This window comes from Silene latifolia, chromosome 6, assembly GCF_048544455.1.
Source record: "Silene latifolia isolate original U9 population chromosome 6, ASM4854445v1, whole genome shotgun sequence".
In the NCBI taxonomy this organism is placed as follows: Eukaryota; Viridiplantae; Streptophyta; class Magnoliopsida; order Caryophyllales; family Caryophyllaceae; genus Silene; species Silene latifolia.
This window is the reverse complement of record NC_133531.1, coordinates 24,631,231-24,648,081: the sequence shown is the minus strand read 5'-3', so window position 1 is coordinate 24,648,081 and position 16,851 is coordinate 24,631,231. Positions and strand designations below refer to the sequence as shown.

Genomic DNA, 16,851 nt, shown 5'->3' with positions numbered 1-16,851 from the left:
AACAAAATAAAAGGATCATCTGAAAAGTGAATTATTTATCAATTACTTATTCATCTATTTTTATCGTTTTAGTACGTTTGATTAAAATACTACTCGCATATATTTAATAAATGTATGAAAATGAAATAAATAGAGGGAGCACCGTTAAAGTCCAACAAAAATACAGAATTTTAATATATAAAGTGAGATAATTTCGGATACATGGTTAGTGAGTATTTCAAATAAATATTTGGTTTGAAATGTCGATTATTTTATTATGGAGTAGTAATAACCTGTAATTAGTTTTTTTTTAAGGGATCGAACTAGGTGCTTAACGAATGATGGGTAATGCAGCTTCACTTGACTCACCATCAATTTATACCAACTTTTCATCCATTTTTATATTTTTATATGTTTTTCTGTTATATATCTTTTCCATTTAATTCGATGGATATGTATTTAGCAAGCACATGTACAATTGTCGTCCCTAAGTAAAACTAATCCCTATAGAAGAAATAAAACACAGAACACAGGATAGTCAATAAGTAATCTTTTTGATAACAGCAAAAAAACTACTATGAGTTTGTTTGATATGGTGGTCTAATACTTTGATCTTTACTTTATTGTTGTCTTCTAAAAGAAAAACAAATTCACTTATTGAAACTTCAAATGGGTTACACAAATTAGGCTATTTCAAGATTTTTCGGGTGAGTTTATGGTGAATTTGAGAGTGGGTGAGGGTTTTTTTAATGGGGTGGGGAAGTTATGAGGTCCACTGCAGAAGAGGAGTGTCATGCAGGAAAGGTGGAGGTCAAATGTGGCATCATGGAGTAATGGTGGAGGTCGAAGGTGGCAGTACAATGAGGATCGGTGAGGGTTGGATCGGAGTAGGGTGGGGTCGGGTAGATGTTATAGATGGTAATAGATTGATTATGAGTTGATAAGCAAATAAGGGTATTCTGGTCAACATTTTTCTTTCCTCCACTTACTTTCATATTTTCCGTAAATGGATTGTATAAGCAGTTGTACTCGATTTTATGTATTAAGCTTTTTAAATAAAAAAACTTAGATTTGTTATAAAATTTATGAATTTTGTTGTAAAGTTTTCGAGCTCCTTCACATAAATGTGATGAGGTCAAGAAAGTACAATGTAACTAAGAAACAATATATATGTATGTCGTTATATTTTCATATAAATTTATCTTCGAAGTGATACCAGATTGTGATGGTCGACTTTATTATATTACTAAATCTATATTACTAAATCACTGTGACTTTGAGCTGTTTCGAGCTATGAGTTGCGGATCAAGTTGTACGGGTTCAGACCTTGATAAAACGGGTTGGTTGGGCAATGTAAAGTTTTAATCGATCTACTTATTGAAAGTACTATGTAATTATGTCACAATTGTTCATAACTAGTTTGATATTACTTATAATGCAGTTTTAAAAATCGCCCGTGCGGGCACGGGTTCAAAAGCTAGTATATAATTCATATCTTATCTATATAAAACCAAAAATATTTCAAGCCTTCTCCTTAAGCCACGTCATCAAATTTTATTTTTTATTTTTTATTTTTTTTAAAGAAATGTGGCCGGGATCCACCGAAAAGAAAACTGGAATTAATTGTTGAAAAACCTCTGTGTTTAAGTTTTAGACGTAAATGTTTACGTTTATATTTTTACACGTAAATATTAGTGAATAATAACGAATAATAAATAATTTTAAACTAAATAGTTCAGCCCTAAAAAATTTACTAAAAAATTACAATAAATTGCACCAACGGTTAAAAATTCAATCCAAATTTTTATTACAATAATAAATTACAATAATAATTAAAATAAAGTACGAAAAAATACATCAACTTTTATAATCAATATTGTTACAAAAATAATAAATACTAAGTTTAAGTTTAAATTAACCGTAAATGGAGTAAGAAATTAAAAAACAACATACTAGAATTTCATTTTTAAAAAAATAAAAAAACAAGCTTTTATCTCATAAATATATTCAGTCATATATAATTTTTCTATATGACATGCATATTGTTTTATATACATTGTATATAATATACTATATACCATATTTTAACACCGATTTAACCTATTATCATTATAAGAGAAATATTGGTTAATATTTTTTAACTGTTAATTATTTACAATAATATTTATAAAAATATATCGTGCAATTTTGCACGGGTTGAAAACTAGTATGGTTTAATTATAATATAATAGATGTTCATATATTTTTTTTTGACAACAAGCAATGAATACCTTACATTATTTCAAATGTTACAATGTAAGCTATTCGACTAGGTAGCACCAGAAATAAGACCACCAAATCTATTGCTACCAAGCCAATCCTAAGTAAAACATAAACATAAATAACGATAACAACAGCTAGAAGAGCATGAAGGGTCTAATGATGATTGCAAGCGAAAGAGCCACGGGCCATAGAACGAGCTTCAAACACACGAAAGACCTCCAAATACCGCCGATACATACGAGCCGCATAGCGACAATAGCAAGGTGTACTTACGTTCTTGCGAAAAGATCGTAGAAAGACAATGTGCTAAGCAAGACGACGAAGTCCGCCACCGATGGAGATAAAACTCCTACACCTTAGAGATTGAACCCTTTGATCGTAGGACCAACAGACCAAGAAATACGACATGCATTTCCCAACTCGACCACGAACCCAAGGGGACAAGACACCCATGCTCAAATTCGGGTGCGAATAAACCATAACCCTATTAGAGAAGAGAGCCAGGACACTACGAGCTACCCCAAAGATTAAGGGACAGGACACCCATAACCCACAGGATTTTATTATTATAAACAAAAGCATATAAAAAAACAACAACACGAGAAAAGAGACAAAGACCACCGAAGCCATCCAATTCAACGCCTCGGCCAACCGACCTTAGTCCAACCCGAACTCATCTCAAAACGACTCCAACGCCAACCCTGACCCGCACCAGTCAAGACCACAGCGAAATCATCACAACATCCAGGGCAGACAAAATGCAACCCGACAACGCCAAAGAAACACAAACACCAAACGATGACCAGAGAACCCCAGACAAAAACCCGACAAAAGCACCAAAAAGGCTTACATGCAACCCCATCAACCTCTCAAAGAAACCAAGACCTAAACCACGCAAAAGGAATAAAAGACACTAACGAGACCCGTTTCACCAAACTACACCTCCCAGGACCATCGTCAAACAACCAACCAGACCCAAAAAAAAAAAACACAGACAGACACAAAAGGAGAATGAAAAGGGACCGAAAAGTGGGGGGATCACCAAAACAGACCCAAAACACACCCTTTACGAGCAATAGAGAGGCAACGGAAGAGCTATAAAATCTCATCGACCAATACAGAAAAGCAGAAAAAGACAGCCAGCCCAGGGGTGGCGGAGTGGGAGGATCACCCCTGGGGTGGAACCGACAACGATGGTGACAGGACAAGGTGACGCAAGGGCGGGGACGACAGTGAACTAAGACCTAACCCGAAGGGGAAGACTCAACCCAAAGACCGAAAAAACAAAAAATCAAGGGAAACCACTTTACCGGTGGCGGGGGAAAACCCTAGGGGTCAGGGAACACACCCCGAAGCCGCATGCAAGCCCGGAGAAAGCAAGGAAAAGGAGATCGTTGGGGAATAGACGGAACATCGAGCAACCACCCCAGACAACACCAAAACACACCCAAGAACAACCCCGGAACAAGAAAAACCCGATGATTAGCCGAGGTAACCGAGAGACGCAAACGCAGGATCAGTGAAAGAAGGACGAAAGGCGATGAGATGAGCGATCGCCGGAGATGGGCCAAAGGAAGACCCAATCTCCGGTGAAAGGGTGACAGCAGGTGGGAGGCAAGAGTGTGAATGGAGGCGGCGGCGGCTTAAAGTAAATTTGGTTTTTGTTTTTGGGGGTTTTTTGAGAGAGAAATGGAAGACTTGTTTTTAGAGAGAGGGATTTTTTAAACTCTTATCTCTTTACATCCCAATATAATAGATGTTCATAATACTTCATATTTAAGATGGTTGTAAACATGAGACGGACCACGGATATAATAATCTTATACTAGGTCCTACAATTTACCACCATGGTGCAAAGTTACGGTATCCAAATTTCGTAAATTATTAAGTATCCTTACCTATCACAATTGGGATTAAAAAGAGTTTAAACACCAAAACAAGTAGACGCGTATTCCATAAGTTTCGTTTTTAGGAAACTTTTACAGAAACTCCAAGTACCGACTACCGACTAGGGGTGTTAATGAGACGAGATAGCTCACGAGCAACTCGGGATCGGCTCGGTCAAAGCTCGGTCAAATCTCGGCTCGTGCGAGATTGACTTGAGCTCGGACTCGGCTCGAGAGCTTAAAGAGTCAAGCCGAGCAAACGTTGGTTCGGCTCAAAAAGCTCGTGATCAGCTCGAACTTGTGTGATTATATAAGATATTGCTCATATTTTATACAAATATTTTATTATGAATATATTTTGTATCACATGTATCAAATGTCTTACCGATTTGCCAAATATTTTACATTTAACCTTTGAGCCTTGTTATTGAAAATATCGCAAGAAAAAAAATCAAAAAAAATTAGCCATTATATATAGGCTCGATTTGAGCTCCAGTTTGGCTCGCAAGCTTGATAGCGAGCACGTTTTTTACAAGCTCGGGTAAGCTCGAAATCGACTCGAGATCGAGTTTTGTTCTTGAGCACAAGCCGAGCAAGGCAAGCTCGGACTCGGCTCGACTCGTTAGCATCCCTACTACCGACATAGTCACATAACCTTATCACTATATACATACCAAATCATTCCTACAACATGGAGTAACACCCACCATTATTTCTCTTAATTACCACAAATTTCATCTTAAAAAAAATCCCTAATTTAAGATAAGCTAGGGAATCACAATAATGGCAGGAATTAAGGGGGTGTTTGGTTGGCTCTCTTGGTATGGATTGGAATGGATTTACTCCATTCCAATATTTGCTTGGAGTCTTTTGGAATGGAGTTAGATACCCAATGGATTCTAACTCCATTCCATCCCCCTAGAATCTCATACCCAACTTCCACCCTTGGTATCAAACTCCATTCCACCCTTTTACAATTTTAAGATGAACCAAACAAGTTTATGAGGGAATGGATTTAGAACCCCATACCATTATGGATTCATATTTATTATAATAGATATTTGCTATGATTGATATAATAAAATACATCTTATTGATGAATGATATTCAAACTGTGTGTATTACAAGATATCGTTTGCTATTTATAATAAACTATACATTGTAAAATAAGGAAAACAATCTTTTCCAACAGCTAGAATAGTAAATAAGGCAAACAAGATTATTGCCATGCTTGGATATGAAGGAGCCGTTGGTGAGATCTCCTAGTTGCTGCGTTGGCTTCGAACATCCCCCCTCAAGGTGGCGCGTGGAGACTCGAAACGCCCAACTTGGAGAGTAATTCAGTGAACGGAAGTCGACCAAGAGCCTTAGTAAAAATGTCGGCTAGTTGTGCTTTGGTGTGGACGTAGCTCGGTTTAATGGTCCCGCGACGAATTTTATCTCGAATGAAATGGCAATCAATTTCGATATGTTTAGTACGTTCGTGAAATACCGGATTTTGAGCAAGATGAAGCGCGGATTGATTGTCACATAGTAGGTCGATAGGTTGTGGATGAGCAATTTTCAAAAATAGAAGCAACCCCTTGAGCCATTTTAATTCTGAAACTGCATAGGAGATGGCGCGATATTCGGACTCGGCGGAGGACTTGGATACTGTTGGTTGTTTCTTTGTTTTCCAAGTGATTGGTGCATTACCGAGAAACATTATGTATGCGGACAATGATCTTCGACTTAGCGGGCAACTCGCGTAGTCCGCATCACAATATCCATTTAGGGTTAAAATATTATCAGTTGAGTATAGTAGCCCCTGTCCGGGTTTATTCTTTATGTAGCGTACTACTTGTAGAGCGGCATTCCAATGGTCTATGCGAGGGCTTTGCATAAATTGTGCTAATATGTGAACAGCGTAGGTGAGTTCGGGACGGGTAGTACATAGGTAGACAAGACGGCCCACTAACCTACGATAGGGCTGCGGATCAGTGAGGAGGCGAGAGTTGGAGAGGCTAAGGCGGTGATTGGGTTCCATGGGAACCGCGGCTGGTTTGGACCCAATGAGCCCGGTTTCATCAAGAATATCTAATGCATATTTTCGTTGGGAGATAAATAACCCATCTTTACTTCGAGCAATTTCTAAACCTAGAAAATATTTAAGAGGACCCAGATCTTTCATGTGAAAACACTTACTTAAATAAGCCTTGAATTTTGTGATATGAGTAGAGTTGTTCCCACAAATTACTAAGTCGTCAACATATATTAGCACATGCAATTCATGGTCGGTTTTGGTGAAGGAAAAGAGAGAGTGGTCATATGGGCATTGAGTAAAGCCATAAGTTTTAAGGGCGGAAGCAAGCTTAGCATACCAGCAACGAGGTGCTTGTTTAAGACCATAGAGGGATTTACGAGGTCGACATACTTTGCCTTTGGTATCATCAGAAAAACCAGGAGGAGGTTTCATGTATACTTCCTCGTCGAGATCGCCATGAAGAAAGGCGTTGTGAACATCCATTTGATGAAGAGCCCAGCCTTTTGCAGCAGCTATGGCAAGTAATGTGCGAACGGTAACGATTTTTGCTGTGGGGGCGAATGTTTCATTGAAATCAATTCCTTCAACCTGGCGATTACCCATAACAACAAGACAAGCTTTGTAGCGCTCAATAGTTCCATCGGCATTGTATTTGATGCGATAAACCCATTTAGATCCAATTGCTTTCTTGGTTGGTGGAAGATCTTCTAGAGTCCAAGTACAATTACGTTCGAGAGCGTCAATTTCCAATTTCATAGCATCTCACCATTGGGGAATCTGCATAGCATCACGAAAGTTGCTAGGCTCGTGATTGTTAGTCACGGCCGCTAAAAAACATTTGTGTTTAGTAGAAAACTTGTCATAAGATATATAATGAGAAAGAGGGTACCTTGTTCTGGATGACGATGGGGCGGTAAGCATGTGAGTGGATGGATTACGTGGTGGAAGGTGGTAGTCGGAGAGGCGTGAGTTGGGTTGTTTTACACGGTGTCCTTTTCCTAGATGAGGTGATGTGAGGTTATCGAGAAGAGGTGTGTCGTGGGAGTCTTGGCTGGGCATGGTATGCGGGTGGGCTGGGTTGTTGTCTTGTGGGCTGATGGTACTAGCTGGATCATTGTCTGGTGAGCTGATGGTGCTAGCTGGGCTGGGATGTATAGTTTTGGTGATGTCTGTTGGAGAATGAGGCGTGTCTGGTGGGCTGATGGTAGTAGTTGGGCTGGGTTGGTTAGTGTTGTGGGCCGTGTCTGATTGAGTATGGGTAGGTGATGTTGGGGTTTTGTTGGCTGAGTGGGTAGTAGTTTGAGTTGAGGGAGCTACGGGGATAGGAATAGAGTCAAGAGGAGTTTCTAAGGTAGGGTCCACTGTGGGTGTTGTGTTTGGTATTGATAAAGCATGGAACGGAAATTCATTTTCGATAAACACAACGTCCCTAGAGGAGAAGTATGTTTTGGTTTTGATGTCATATACCCGCCATCCCTTTTTACCAAATGGGTATCCTACGAAAATACACTTGGTGCTACGGGGTGCGAATTTGTCTTTGGACCGATTGATGTTACGTGCATAGCATAGGCATCCAAATACACGTAGGTGGGTCATAGGTGGTGGTTTCTTATAGAGCATTTCATAAGGAGTTTTGCGATTGTGTTTAGTTGTTGGAGTACGATTAATGAGATAGACCGCGGTTAAAACACACTCCCCCCAAAATGAGAGAGGTAAAAAAGCTTGAAAAAGAAGAGCACGCGCCAAATTTAGTATGTGACGGTGTTTTCGTTCAACTCGACCGTTTTGTTGTGGTGTGTCGACTTGAGAAGTTTGGAAAAGGATACCGTTGTCAAAAAAGAAAGTGGCTAAACTTGTAAATTCCGTACCGTTGTCACTGCGTAAAATTTTAATTTTCTTGTTAAATTGACGTTCTACCATGGAAAAAAATGCAAAAGTGTTTGTTGTGTGTCACTTTTACGTTTTAAAAGAAAAACCCAAGTGGAGCGGGAAAAATCGTCCACTATTGTTAAAAAATATTGGGAACTGCAAGAAGCATTAGTAGAGTACGGACCCCATAGGTCGCAATGAATTAAATCAAAAATATTGTCCGCATTATTTAAACTGGAATTGAAAGGAGAACGAGTTTGTTTAGCCGTCAAACAAATATCACACTTGGTGCTAGAAAAAGTAGTTTTAGCACATTTATTAAAAAACGGTAAAAAATTCAAAACGGGAGAAGAGGGATGCCCCAACCTCCTATGCCAAAGCTCATGTGGGGACGATGTTCCTATTGTATTTACCCGAGGTGTTGAGTGACGAACACCAGTGAGGTAGTATAATCCATGTGCTTGCTCACCGACCCAATCGTCATCTTCGAGGAACGGTCCTGTATTAAACACATGGTATGGGCAAATTGAATTATAATAGATTCATCGGCTAATAATTGTGAGACGGAAATAAGATTACAATTCAATTTATCCGCATAGTAAACATTACGTAAAATTAAAGAAGGAGATAAAGGAACATCACCCATATGAGAGGCGATTGTGAGATCACCGTTAGGTAATCCCACCGATAGTGGGGGTATAGTATGTAAATTTATAAAGCAATTACGACATCCCGACATGTGGTGGGATGCACCGGTATCAATAATCCAAGTAAAGTTGAAAAGAGAAGTACCGTTCAAATGCTCAATGGAATCATGGGACTTTCGAGCATGAAGAAGCTGCTGGACGTCCTTTAGTGCATTTGGAGACAGGTTGTTGAGATCAAGGTTATCCAAATGCCCTGAACTACAAGAATCATTTGATGGTCCAGCAACCATGTTTACCCGAGGTCCGCTGTTTTGAGGAGAACCAGTACCTCCGTTCTTCAATTTTTCATAGCGAGCACGACCCTCAACATCGGGAACCACAGTACGACTCATATCCTTTTCATTTATATAAATTCGATCCCTTGGTCTATCACCCTAATAATCCGGCCATTTCCCAGTGTAGCGAAAGCAACTAGTATATAAATGACCATGACGAAGACAAGCAATACACCAAGGACGGGGGTCATTCGGATTAGGTTGTCTAGAGCCTCTGTTTTCACGCCCCCCTGTTTTCGTTGGTTGTGGTTTACCCGTGCAGCATAGGCCATTGTTTCGGGTTGAACTACAGTTTTGGTGGTAAAAGCCCTCATACTTTCTTCTTGCAATAATCGATTATATATAACATTAAGGTTAGGTAAAGGGGAAATAGCGAGGAGTTGGGAACGAGCATTATCATATTTATCGTCTAAGCCCATGAGAAATTCCCGAACCCTTTGTCTTTCCCGACGGTCATCGACAATGGAAACCCATGTACAAGTACATGGATTACACGGGCAGGGTGGTAGAGGGTCAGCCTCAAATAAATCGTCCCAAAGTTTAATAAGACGACCATAATAAGTCATTAAGGATTCGTTTGATTCCTGTTTGCAAGCCATAAGATCGGCTTGTAGTCGATAAATACGCGCATCATTGTTTTGATGAAAACGAGAGCGAATATCGATCCATACCTGTTTCGCTTCGGGTCGATGCGAAATTGAGTTGCGTAAGGACGGATCAATGGAGTTAAAAATCCAAGCCGTCACAAGAGCATTTTGGGACCGCCATGACCCGAGATTGCCATCTGGTGGTTTCGTGATTGTTCCGTCGATAAGCCCCTCCTTGCCTTTGGCTGTCAATGCAAGATGGAATGCTCGAGACCAGGCATCATAGTTATTACCGTTAAAGATGGTTTGTGTGATATCAGCACCAGGATTTTCAACCTGGACATACGTAAATTGCGGAGTTTGTGGTGGGGTGTTATTCGGAGGAATGATAATGTCGTTGGCCATGGTAATTGTAATTCTGCAAAGAAGAGAGGCAGAGAAAAAATAATAACCTAGTATACTGATACCATATTATAATAGATATTTGCTATGATTGATATAATAAAATACTTCTTATTGATGAATGATATTCAAACTGTGTGTATTACAAGATATCGTTTGCTATTTATAATAAACTATACATTGTAAAATAAGGAAAACAATCTTTTCCAACAGCTAGAATAGTAAATAAGGCAAACAAGATTATTGCCATGCTTGGATATGAAGGAGCCGTTGGTGAGATCTCCTAGTTGCTGCGTTGGCTTCGAACAATATTCCAATCCATTCCATTCCATGTTATTGAACCAAACGCCCCCTAAGAGGTGCCATGGAGTTGAAGAACATGAAAAACAAAAGATGGCGAAGAAGTTGAAGATTGTCGAAGATCCAAAGGAATTACGCGCCTCAATGTTGGCGATCCATATATGGGCTATTAAATATTTAAGTGATCAATAAAATTGTTTGCTTAACTTTTCAAAAGTATATTATCTAGTTGTAATTGTAATTGTACTTCGTATTGCAGTAAAGTTGAAGAAGTTGTAAAAATGATTAGTTAATTGTTGTAGCAAGCATTATATTGTGTGCTCAGATAAGAGTTGATTCTATGACTTATTGACATGTCTTTGAATTCCATTACTTCTTAAATGTTTTTAATTGTAAAATGGAAGATTCCTAGTTTTTAAATAAACGAATCTTCATCTTATAAAATCTACTCTGTATATACTACGGAGTATATTACTATTGGTCCGGCCTAGATGTAAGCTCTTGTCAATCCATGAACATGTATATAAGTAACAAATCTAGCCTCGGGTTTTTTCGAGAAAACCCCTAAAAGTGTGTTTAGATTGAAGGAATTAGAGTGAAAAGAAAGGAAGGGAGAGTAACGGATTTAAAATACTTTGTTTGACTAGCAAATGGGTGTGGAGGGAAATGGAGATCAAATTTCCCTCCTTCAAGCCTAATCAAAATCTCTCAACAATAGACAAAATTTGGAAAGAAATTGTATCCAAACACCCACAACCCATTCCACCTCCCCTTCCCTTCTCTCCCTCCCCTCCATTTCCCTCCACTTTTACTATCCAACACATCTAAGGTGTAATTTCTAAGGCCCGATGACGTTTTAACCTCATGGCACATGACGTTGTCATTGATTCTTTAGTGCCCGATGAAATTGGAGCCGAGTTGTCCTTTGCTTGGTCGCGGGCTGACATGAACGTGTTACCTTGACCTAGTTGTTTATTAAACTATTAATCTATGTCACTATTGATTGAGACGAAGGAGTCAAGTTAACAAATGTTAATAATAATTTGCTAATTAACAAACTAGGAGCTTAATCCAAATATTAATCTTAACATCACCAGTTCATCACCTTTAATTAACCTAGTTTTCAAGTCAATAAAGATTTTCCCAAAATAATCTTCGTCGTCATATTAAATAGTTTACACTTTTGCTCTTTGATCGGTTATTTATTGAATCAAAATGGAGAAGATGCCATATCCTCAGCTCCATATCCTTTGCATAATACCAAACTCTCTGAATACGTTTCCAATTCTGCACCATGACTCAAAAATTTTCTACGCTTTCCTACTTTGCAAGTGGCAATATTATAGGACTCGTTTCCATAAACAAAATAACCGCCATCACCCTCGTAATACAATAGCCTTGCTATTTCTCTTGAACCTTTTTGGCCGAATAAATTGCAACCATCAACACTTGAAGGTCCTGAAAACCATTGACTCCACTCCCTCTTGTTGTTCTCTCGCTTCAGTACCCAGATTGCAGAACGTACAGAAGAAATACTGAAAACCGCCAGCGACTCCCCTAAAAGAAACACAAGGCTTGTTGTTTGTGTTTCATCTATTGCAATTATTGGTAGTTCCAAAAACTCGAAATTTTCCGTGTCCAAATCAAGGGAAACAAGATGAGTTGGTTCACTACACAAGTCATCACTACTATCCACACTTGGATCATTTCCAAGCCAGTAAACTGCTCCGTCATAATAATATGGATTTGGTAAAAAATAATGGGACTTAAACATACCACTAAAAGTTAGAACATCCATATTCAACCCATTCTTCCTCACAGTCCATTGTTGATCACTAAGTGTATAAACTGCAACAGGCAGTTCTGGACGCCTCGCACAACAAAAATATTTATATAAAATTGCTATGACTTTAAAATCTTTAGAGCGAGGCACAAATCCAAATACAAACGCAGTCATGTACACTTGTGAAGGAAGAAGAGGGCAAGGCGGAAGTAGCAATGATTTTCTAATACTTGGGTTACAAATTCTCAGTCCATTTGGCCTGAATTGTTGAGAACAGATTAAAACCAACGACTTACATATTCCCTTGATATCGTATCCTTCAGAACGCTTAAATACATGACAAACTTTTCGAAGAGTGTGAACCTTACGAAGTGCCATCCAACATCCATCATAATCAGGGTATCCCGAACACTCGAGGGATAATAATTTACCCGAATCATATTTGTTGTTGTTGTTACTTCTGCAAAGTAGAAGTTGCATGTGAACGAAATCAGGGTGATCAATAATCGAGCACCAAGATTTGCATACGCTCCTGAATCTTACTAGGCTTTTCACGGGCAAATATGCGAGAATTTGCGTCAGTAATTCGAGTGGTATGTACATGGATTCGGAGAAACAGAATGAATTTGATGATGATGATTTGGCCTTCTTTCTAAGCTTCATCTGCCCGTGCTTTTAATTTTCTTCGGAAGAATTTGTTTTTTTTTTCTTGTGACTGCCGAAAGAAATTGATGATGTGTGAAACGAGGGTTCTATGGTTGATCCGATGAATCATATCCGACTAGCTTTAAGTTTGAGGTGATCAAATATAGGTTTGGTCCGGAAATGGGCAGTTGAATTTGAGATTGGACGATGAGATATTGTTTGCCAACAAAACAAGCCCATCTCGAATGTGATTATCTTAATATCTTTAGTCCAAAATCCAAATAATTAAAACTTATTATTATGGATCTATGTTCACAAATAACATCATACCTCCAGTGGTATAATAGAATTATACAACCAAGTTATATCTTATCGAGCTTATGTGTAATTTTTTTGAGCTTTCTTAAAGTTAATTTTTTTTATGTTTTAGTGAGTGAGTTCATAAATTTTTTAGTATAGCTCGATTTCTTTAAAACAAAACTCGAAAAATTTATTATATAGCTCGGGTTCTAGAGCATACAACTGGGTACAACTGGTTGTATGATCCATTAGATTGGTAGAAAGTTATAATATGCAGAGGTGGCAATTGGGTTACTTGTAAAATTCTCTATTGTGTTCATGTTGACTCAATTATATAAGTATTTTATAATAAAGGTTCAACTTAACGAAATTAAATTTTGTGTCGTGTTCATGTTAACCTAGTTACATCAATAGGAATAGGTCATTAAATCTCAACCCAAACCCGTCAATTTTGTGTCGGGTTTGTGTCGTTTTATCAGGTGGTATTATAGTTTGTTAACTCTAACTTGGAAGGTATTTAAGGCACGAAGTTGCTCAGCAAGACTGGAATAATAATTGATCCGGAAAATTAAAGACGACAAGTAATAATTTGATTCAAATTCGAATAACTGGATTCGTTATTGAAAATAAAACATTCGTAACAGTTTGATCATTCACTAGCGCATTTTACAGTTTCCTGGTCAATCATAGTTCATAACCTCAGAAATCATTTACAAGTGTGATCAACAGTAGGAAGAAGGTTATACAGCGTATCGGAACAAACGAAAAGGCATAAGACTACTAAATATCAGTCTATCACAAACTGCATAACCACGGATCTTAATAACAATCACCTTTTCTTTAGTAACAATATCCCACATTTAAGAACAATTCAGGTCCGTATCAACAAGATTGAGAACACTAAATATTAAACAAGATCGAGAATATCATTTTTAGGCGCAATTGGTTGTTGAGGCTTACTAACTAGGCACAAGGCAGGCAGAAGAAGAGCAACAACTTACATATCCACATTGAATGTTTCCAGCATTAATTAAGAAGACCAACAACTTACATATCCACATTGGTAGTATTCTCTTGTTCAAGAGCATGACTCTAGATCTTTAGCTCCGTATCCTTTGCACAACACCAAGCCCTCTCTATACATTTGCATATCCACATAGCGACTTACAGATTTTCCAAGCTCATGCACTTGACAGCTAACAATGTTATATGACTTCTTCCCATAAACAAAACAACCACCATCATCACTCTCATAGAAGAATAACGGCAAACGAGGACTAGAGCTGAATAAACTAAAACCGTCACCACTAGAAAGACCTGAAAACCGTTGGGTCCACACCTCTTTCAGCTCCCATATGCTGGATTTTACAGAAGAAATACAGAAAACCGCTAGTGACTCCCTAAGACGAAAAGGAAACCTTACAGCTCCAATATCGTCCGAAGCAAATGGCAGTTCCAAGTAAGTGAATTTTTCCAAGTCAAAGTCAAGAGACACTAAATGAGTTGAACTACCAGCAGGGTTACCATCCCCATTCGGGTAATCACTGATCCAATGTGCTGCTCCTTGAAAGATAAAACCCGTTTTGGGACTACAGTTTTGCCAAAACAAACGCTTATAGTACGAAAAAGACATATTGAGGCCATTATTTCTGAGAGACCATTGTTGATCACTGAGAGTATAAACCGCAATGCTCATACTTCCACCATCTTGTCCAAACGATGTCTCAATGACTTTATAATCCTTACTACAAGACGCAAAACCAAATAAATAGACAACTGCACGAAAGGACATTGGAGAAGGAGGAATTCGCAACCACTTTCTAATACAAGGGTTCCATAGCATCAAATTTTGTCGATAACGAGTATCAATATGGTCTAAAGTTAACAACAACTCATTACAGCTCCCTAGTAGATAATACCTTTCTGTACTCTTCAAAATGTGATGGGTTTTTCGAAGAGCGTCAGCGTGACGAACTGCCAACGAACATCCTTTCTTCCCATACCGACCCGACCCCTCGAGCATTAGTAATAGTTGTTGGAATTAATGCCTTGAGAAGAAGAAGGCAACTTGAAAGGCAACTTGTTTTGGTGTCCCACATCGGTGGGAAACAACAAGTTTCTTACCTTTATTTATCCTCCCTCTCTTGTATGGTTAAGTGAGTGGACCAAGGAGGCTTTTGTTGTGTGACTTGGGCCTGTGGGTTTGGGTCCAAAAACACATGCGCGCGCGCCTTTTCAACCCGAGTGCGGGCTCGGGTAGAGCACTTTCGGTGCAGGCCAAAGGCCCCCTTTTGTTCTTTCTTTTTGGTTTTGTGTGTTTCTGAACTGTGTAAGTTCAATTGGCATGTGTAATACTCCGTATTTATAAGTCTTGGGGTACTCTATCGAGTAGCCCTTACTCTGTCGAGTAAGGGTAAGTTGCGAAATAAAATAGTTTCTGACCTGTTGGGTACTCGATCGAGTAGCTGGGGCACTCGATCGAGTAGGGGGTACTCGATCGAGTATCCTTGGGTACTCGATCGAGTAGCCTGGTTTATCGGGAATTTTCTCGGGTTTTGTTAATTATGCGATTAAGGTATTTAAGCTTCGTCGACATTATTCTAAATCACTTTTACAAAACCTAAATTCCTGTTTAAGAGAGAAAGCAAACAAGTTCATCTTCCTAATCGCATTCTTAGCAATTTCCGAGTTCGAGACGGTCGGTTCTTGTCGTTGTTTATACCGTTGAGTTCCTTGCGTCGAGGGTAAGATCTATGTACCCTTTTATGGTATTTCCTTCTATTTGGTTAAACCTAATTTAGAGATTGGGGGTTTTATGTGTAGTATGTGATTGGTAGTCTCTATGTGTTGTATGATAGGAGGAGGGTTCATAGAAGAGGCTTTTTGACTCACCAGAGAGACCGTCGATTGTGTGCATACCAGGTAGGATTTCCTACTCAGTATTAATCCCATAATGGGATGATTGGTTGATGTATTGTGTTTGGTTGTTTGATATATAATTGTATTGTGTTTGTGGTTGTGATCGTTGTTGATGGTTCGCGAGGCGTGGCCTCGGCGAGTGGGGTCACTTGCGGGAGTGGCTTCACGCCCTAGTTTCGCCTATACGTGGAACCCGCCACCGAAGGGATGTGCACATTAATGGACAGGGTTATCGCTCACTATGTGGAGCGGGGATTTGGTGGGTGCAGTGCGGTCCCCACTTTGGGCAGGTCAGTGGACGATCGGTGATCTGACGGTTGGTTTGGCATGATTGTGTGTATGTGATGATTAAGTCGCATCATTTTATCTTATTGCTTATATATATATTGGATTGTGTGATTAGTCGACCCGGTGTTGTTTTGTAAACCTGCGGTGATCCATTCGGGGATGGTGAGCGGATATTGAGCGGTATTGAGATGAGTCTTTGGGATAGGCGGGATGCCACGACATGATGATAGGAGTCTTCCGCTGTAGCTTAGTAGTCATTTACATTTCAGTTAGAACAGTCATTTGAGAACATGTATCGTACTTTTGGTTTGGTTTTGAGGATTGTATCTATTCGCTAAGTATTTATAATAAACGTTGTTTCTTCATTGTTGTTTGATTATCATACCTCGGGCAACCGAGATGGTAATGTCTTCATACCTGAGTGGTCCTGGTAAGGCACTTGGAGTATGAGGGTGTTACAAATGGTATCAGAGCGACGATCCTGAAACCTGTAACTAATGAACCTAATGAACATAGGGAGTCAATTAAAATGAACCCGGGGTAAAAGTTGTAGGAGCTAGTGCAAAGGCTTGGGAGACGTCCTAAAGTCGCGGGGGTCGCCCTACAACTTTGAACCGGTCACATGG

At 39.1% G+C, this 16,851-nt stretch overlaps 2 protein-coding genes across 2 annotated transcripts; both read right to left on the bottom strand.

The window, feature by feature from the left end:
• Positions 1-11,500: 11,500 nt before the first annotated feature.
• On the bottom strand, positions 11,501-12,736 carry LOC141587846 (F-box/kelch-repeat protein At3g23880-like). The gene has a single exon (XM_074409314.1). The coding sequence runs from the start codon at positions 12,734-12,736 to the stop codon at positions 11,501-11,503; it is 1,236 nt and encodes a 411-aa protein (XP_074265415.1).
• Positions 12,737-14,096: 1,360 nt separating this feature from the next.
• Positions 14,097-15,041, bottom strand: LOC141587845 (putative F-box protein At5g47300). The gene has a single exon (XM_074409313.1). The coding sequence runs from the start codon at positions 15,039-15,041 to the stop codon at positions 14,097-14,099; it is 945 nt and encodes a 314-aa protein (XP_074265414.1).
• Positions 15,042-16,851: the final 1,810 nt, after the last annotated feature.

Bases quoted from the DNA above. Each gene is read 5' to 3' on its own strand.
- LOC141587846 (XM_074409314.1), bottom strand. From the start codon at position 12,736: ATGAAGCTTAGAAAGAAGGCCAAATCATCATCATCAAATTCATTCTGT.
- LOC141587845 (XM_074409313.1), bottom strand. From the start codon at position 15,041: ATGCTCGAGGGGTCGGGTCGGTATGGGAAGAAAGGATGTTCGTTGGCA.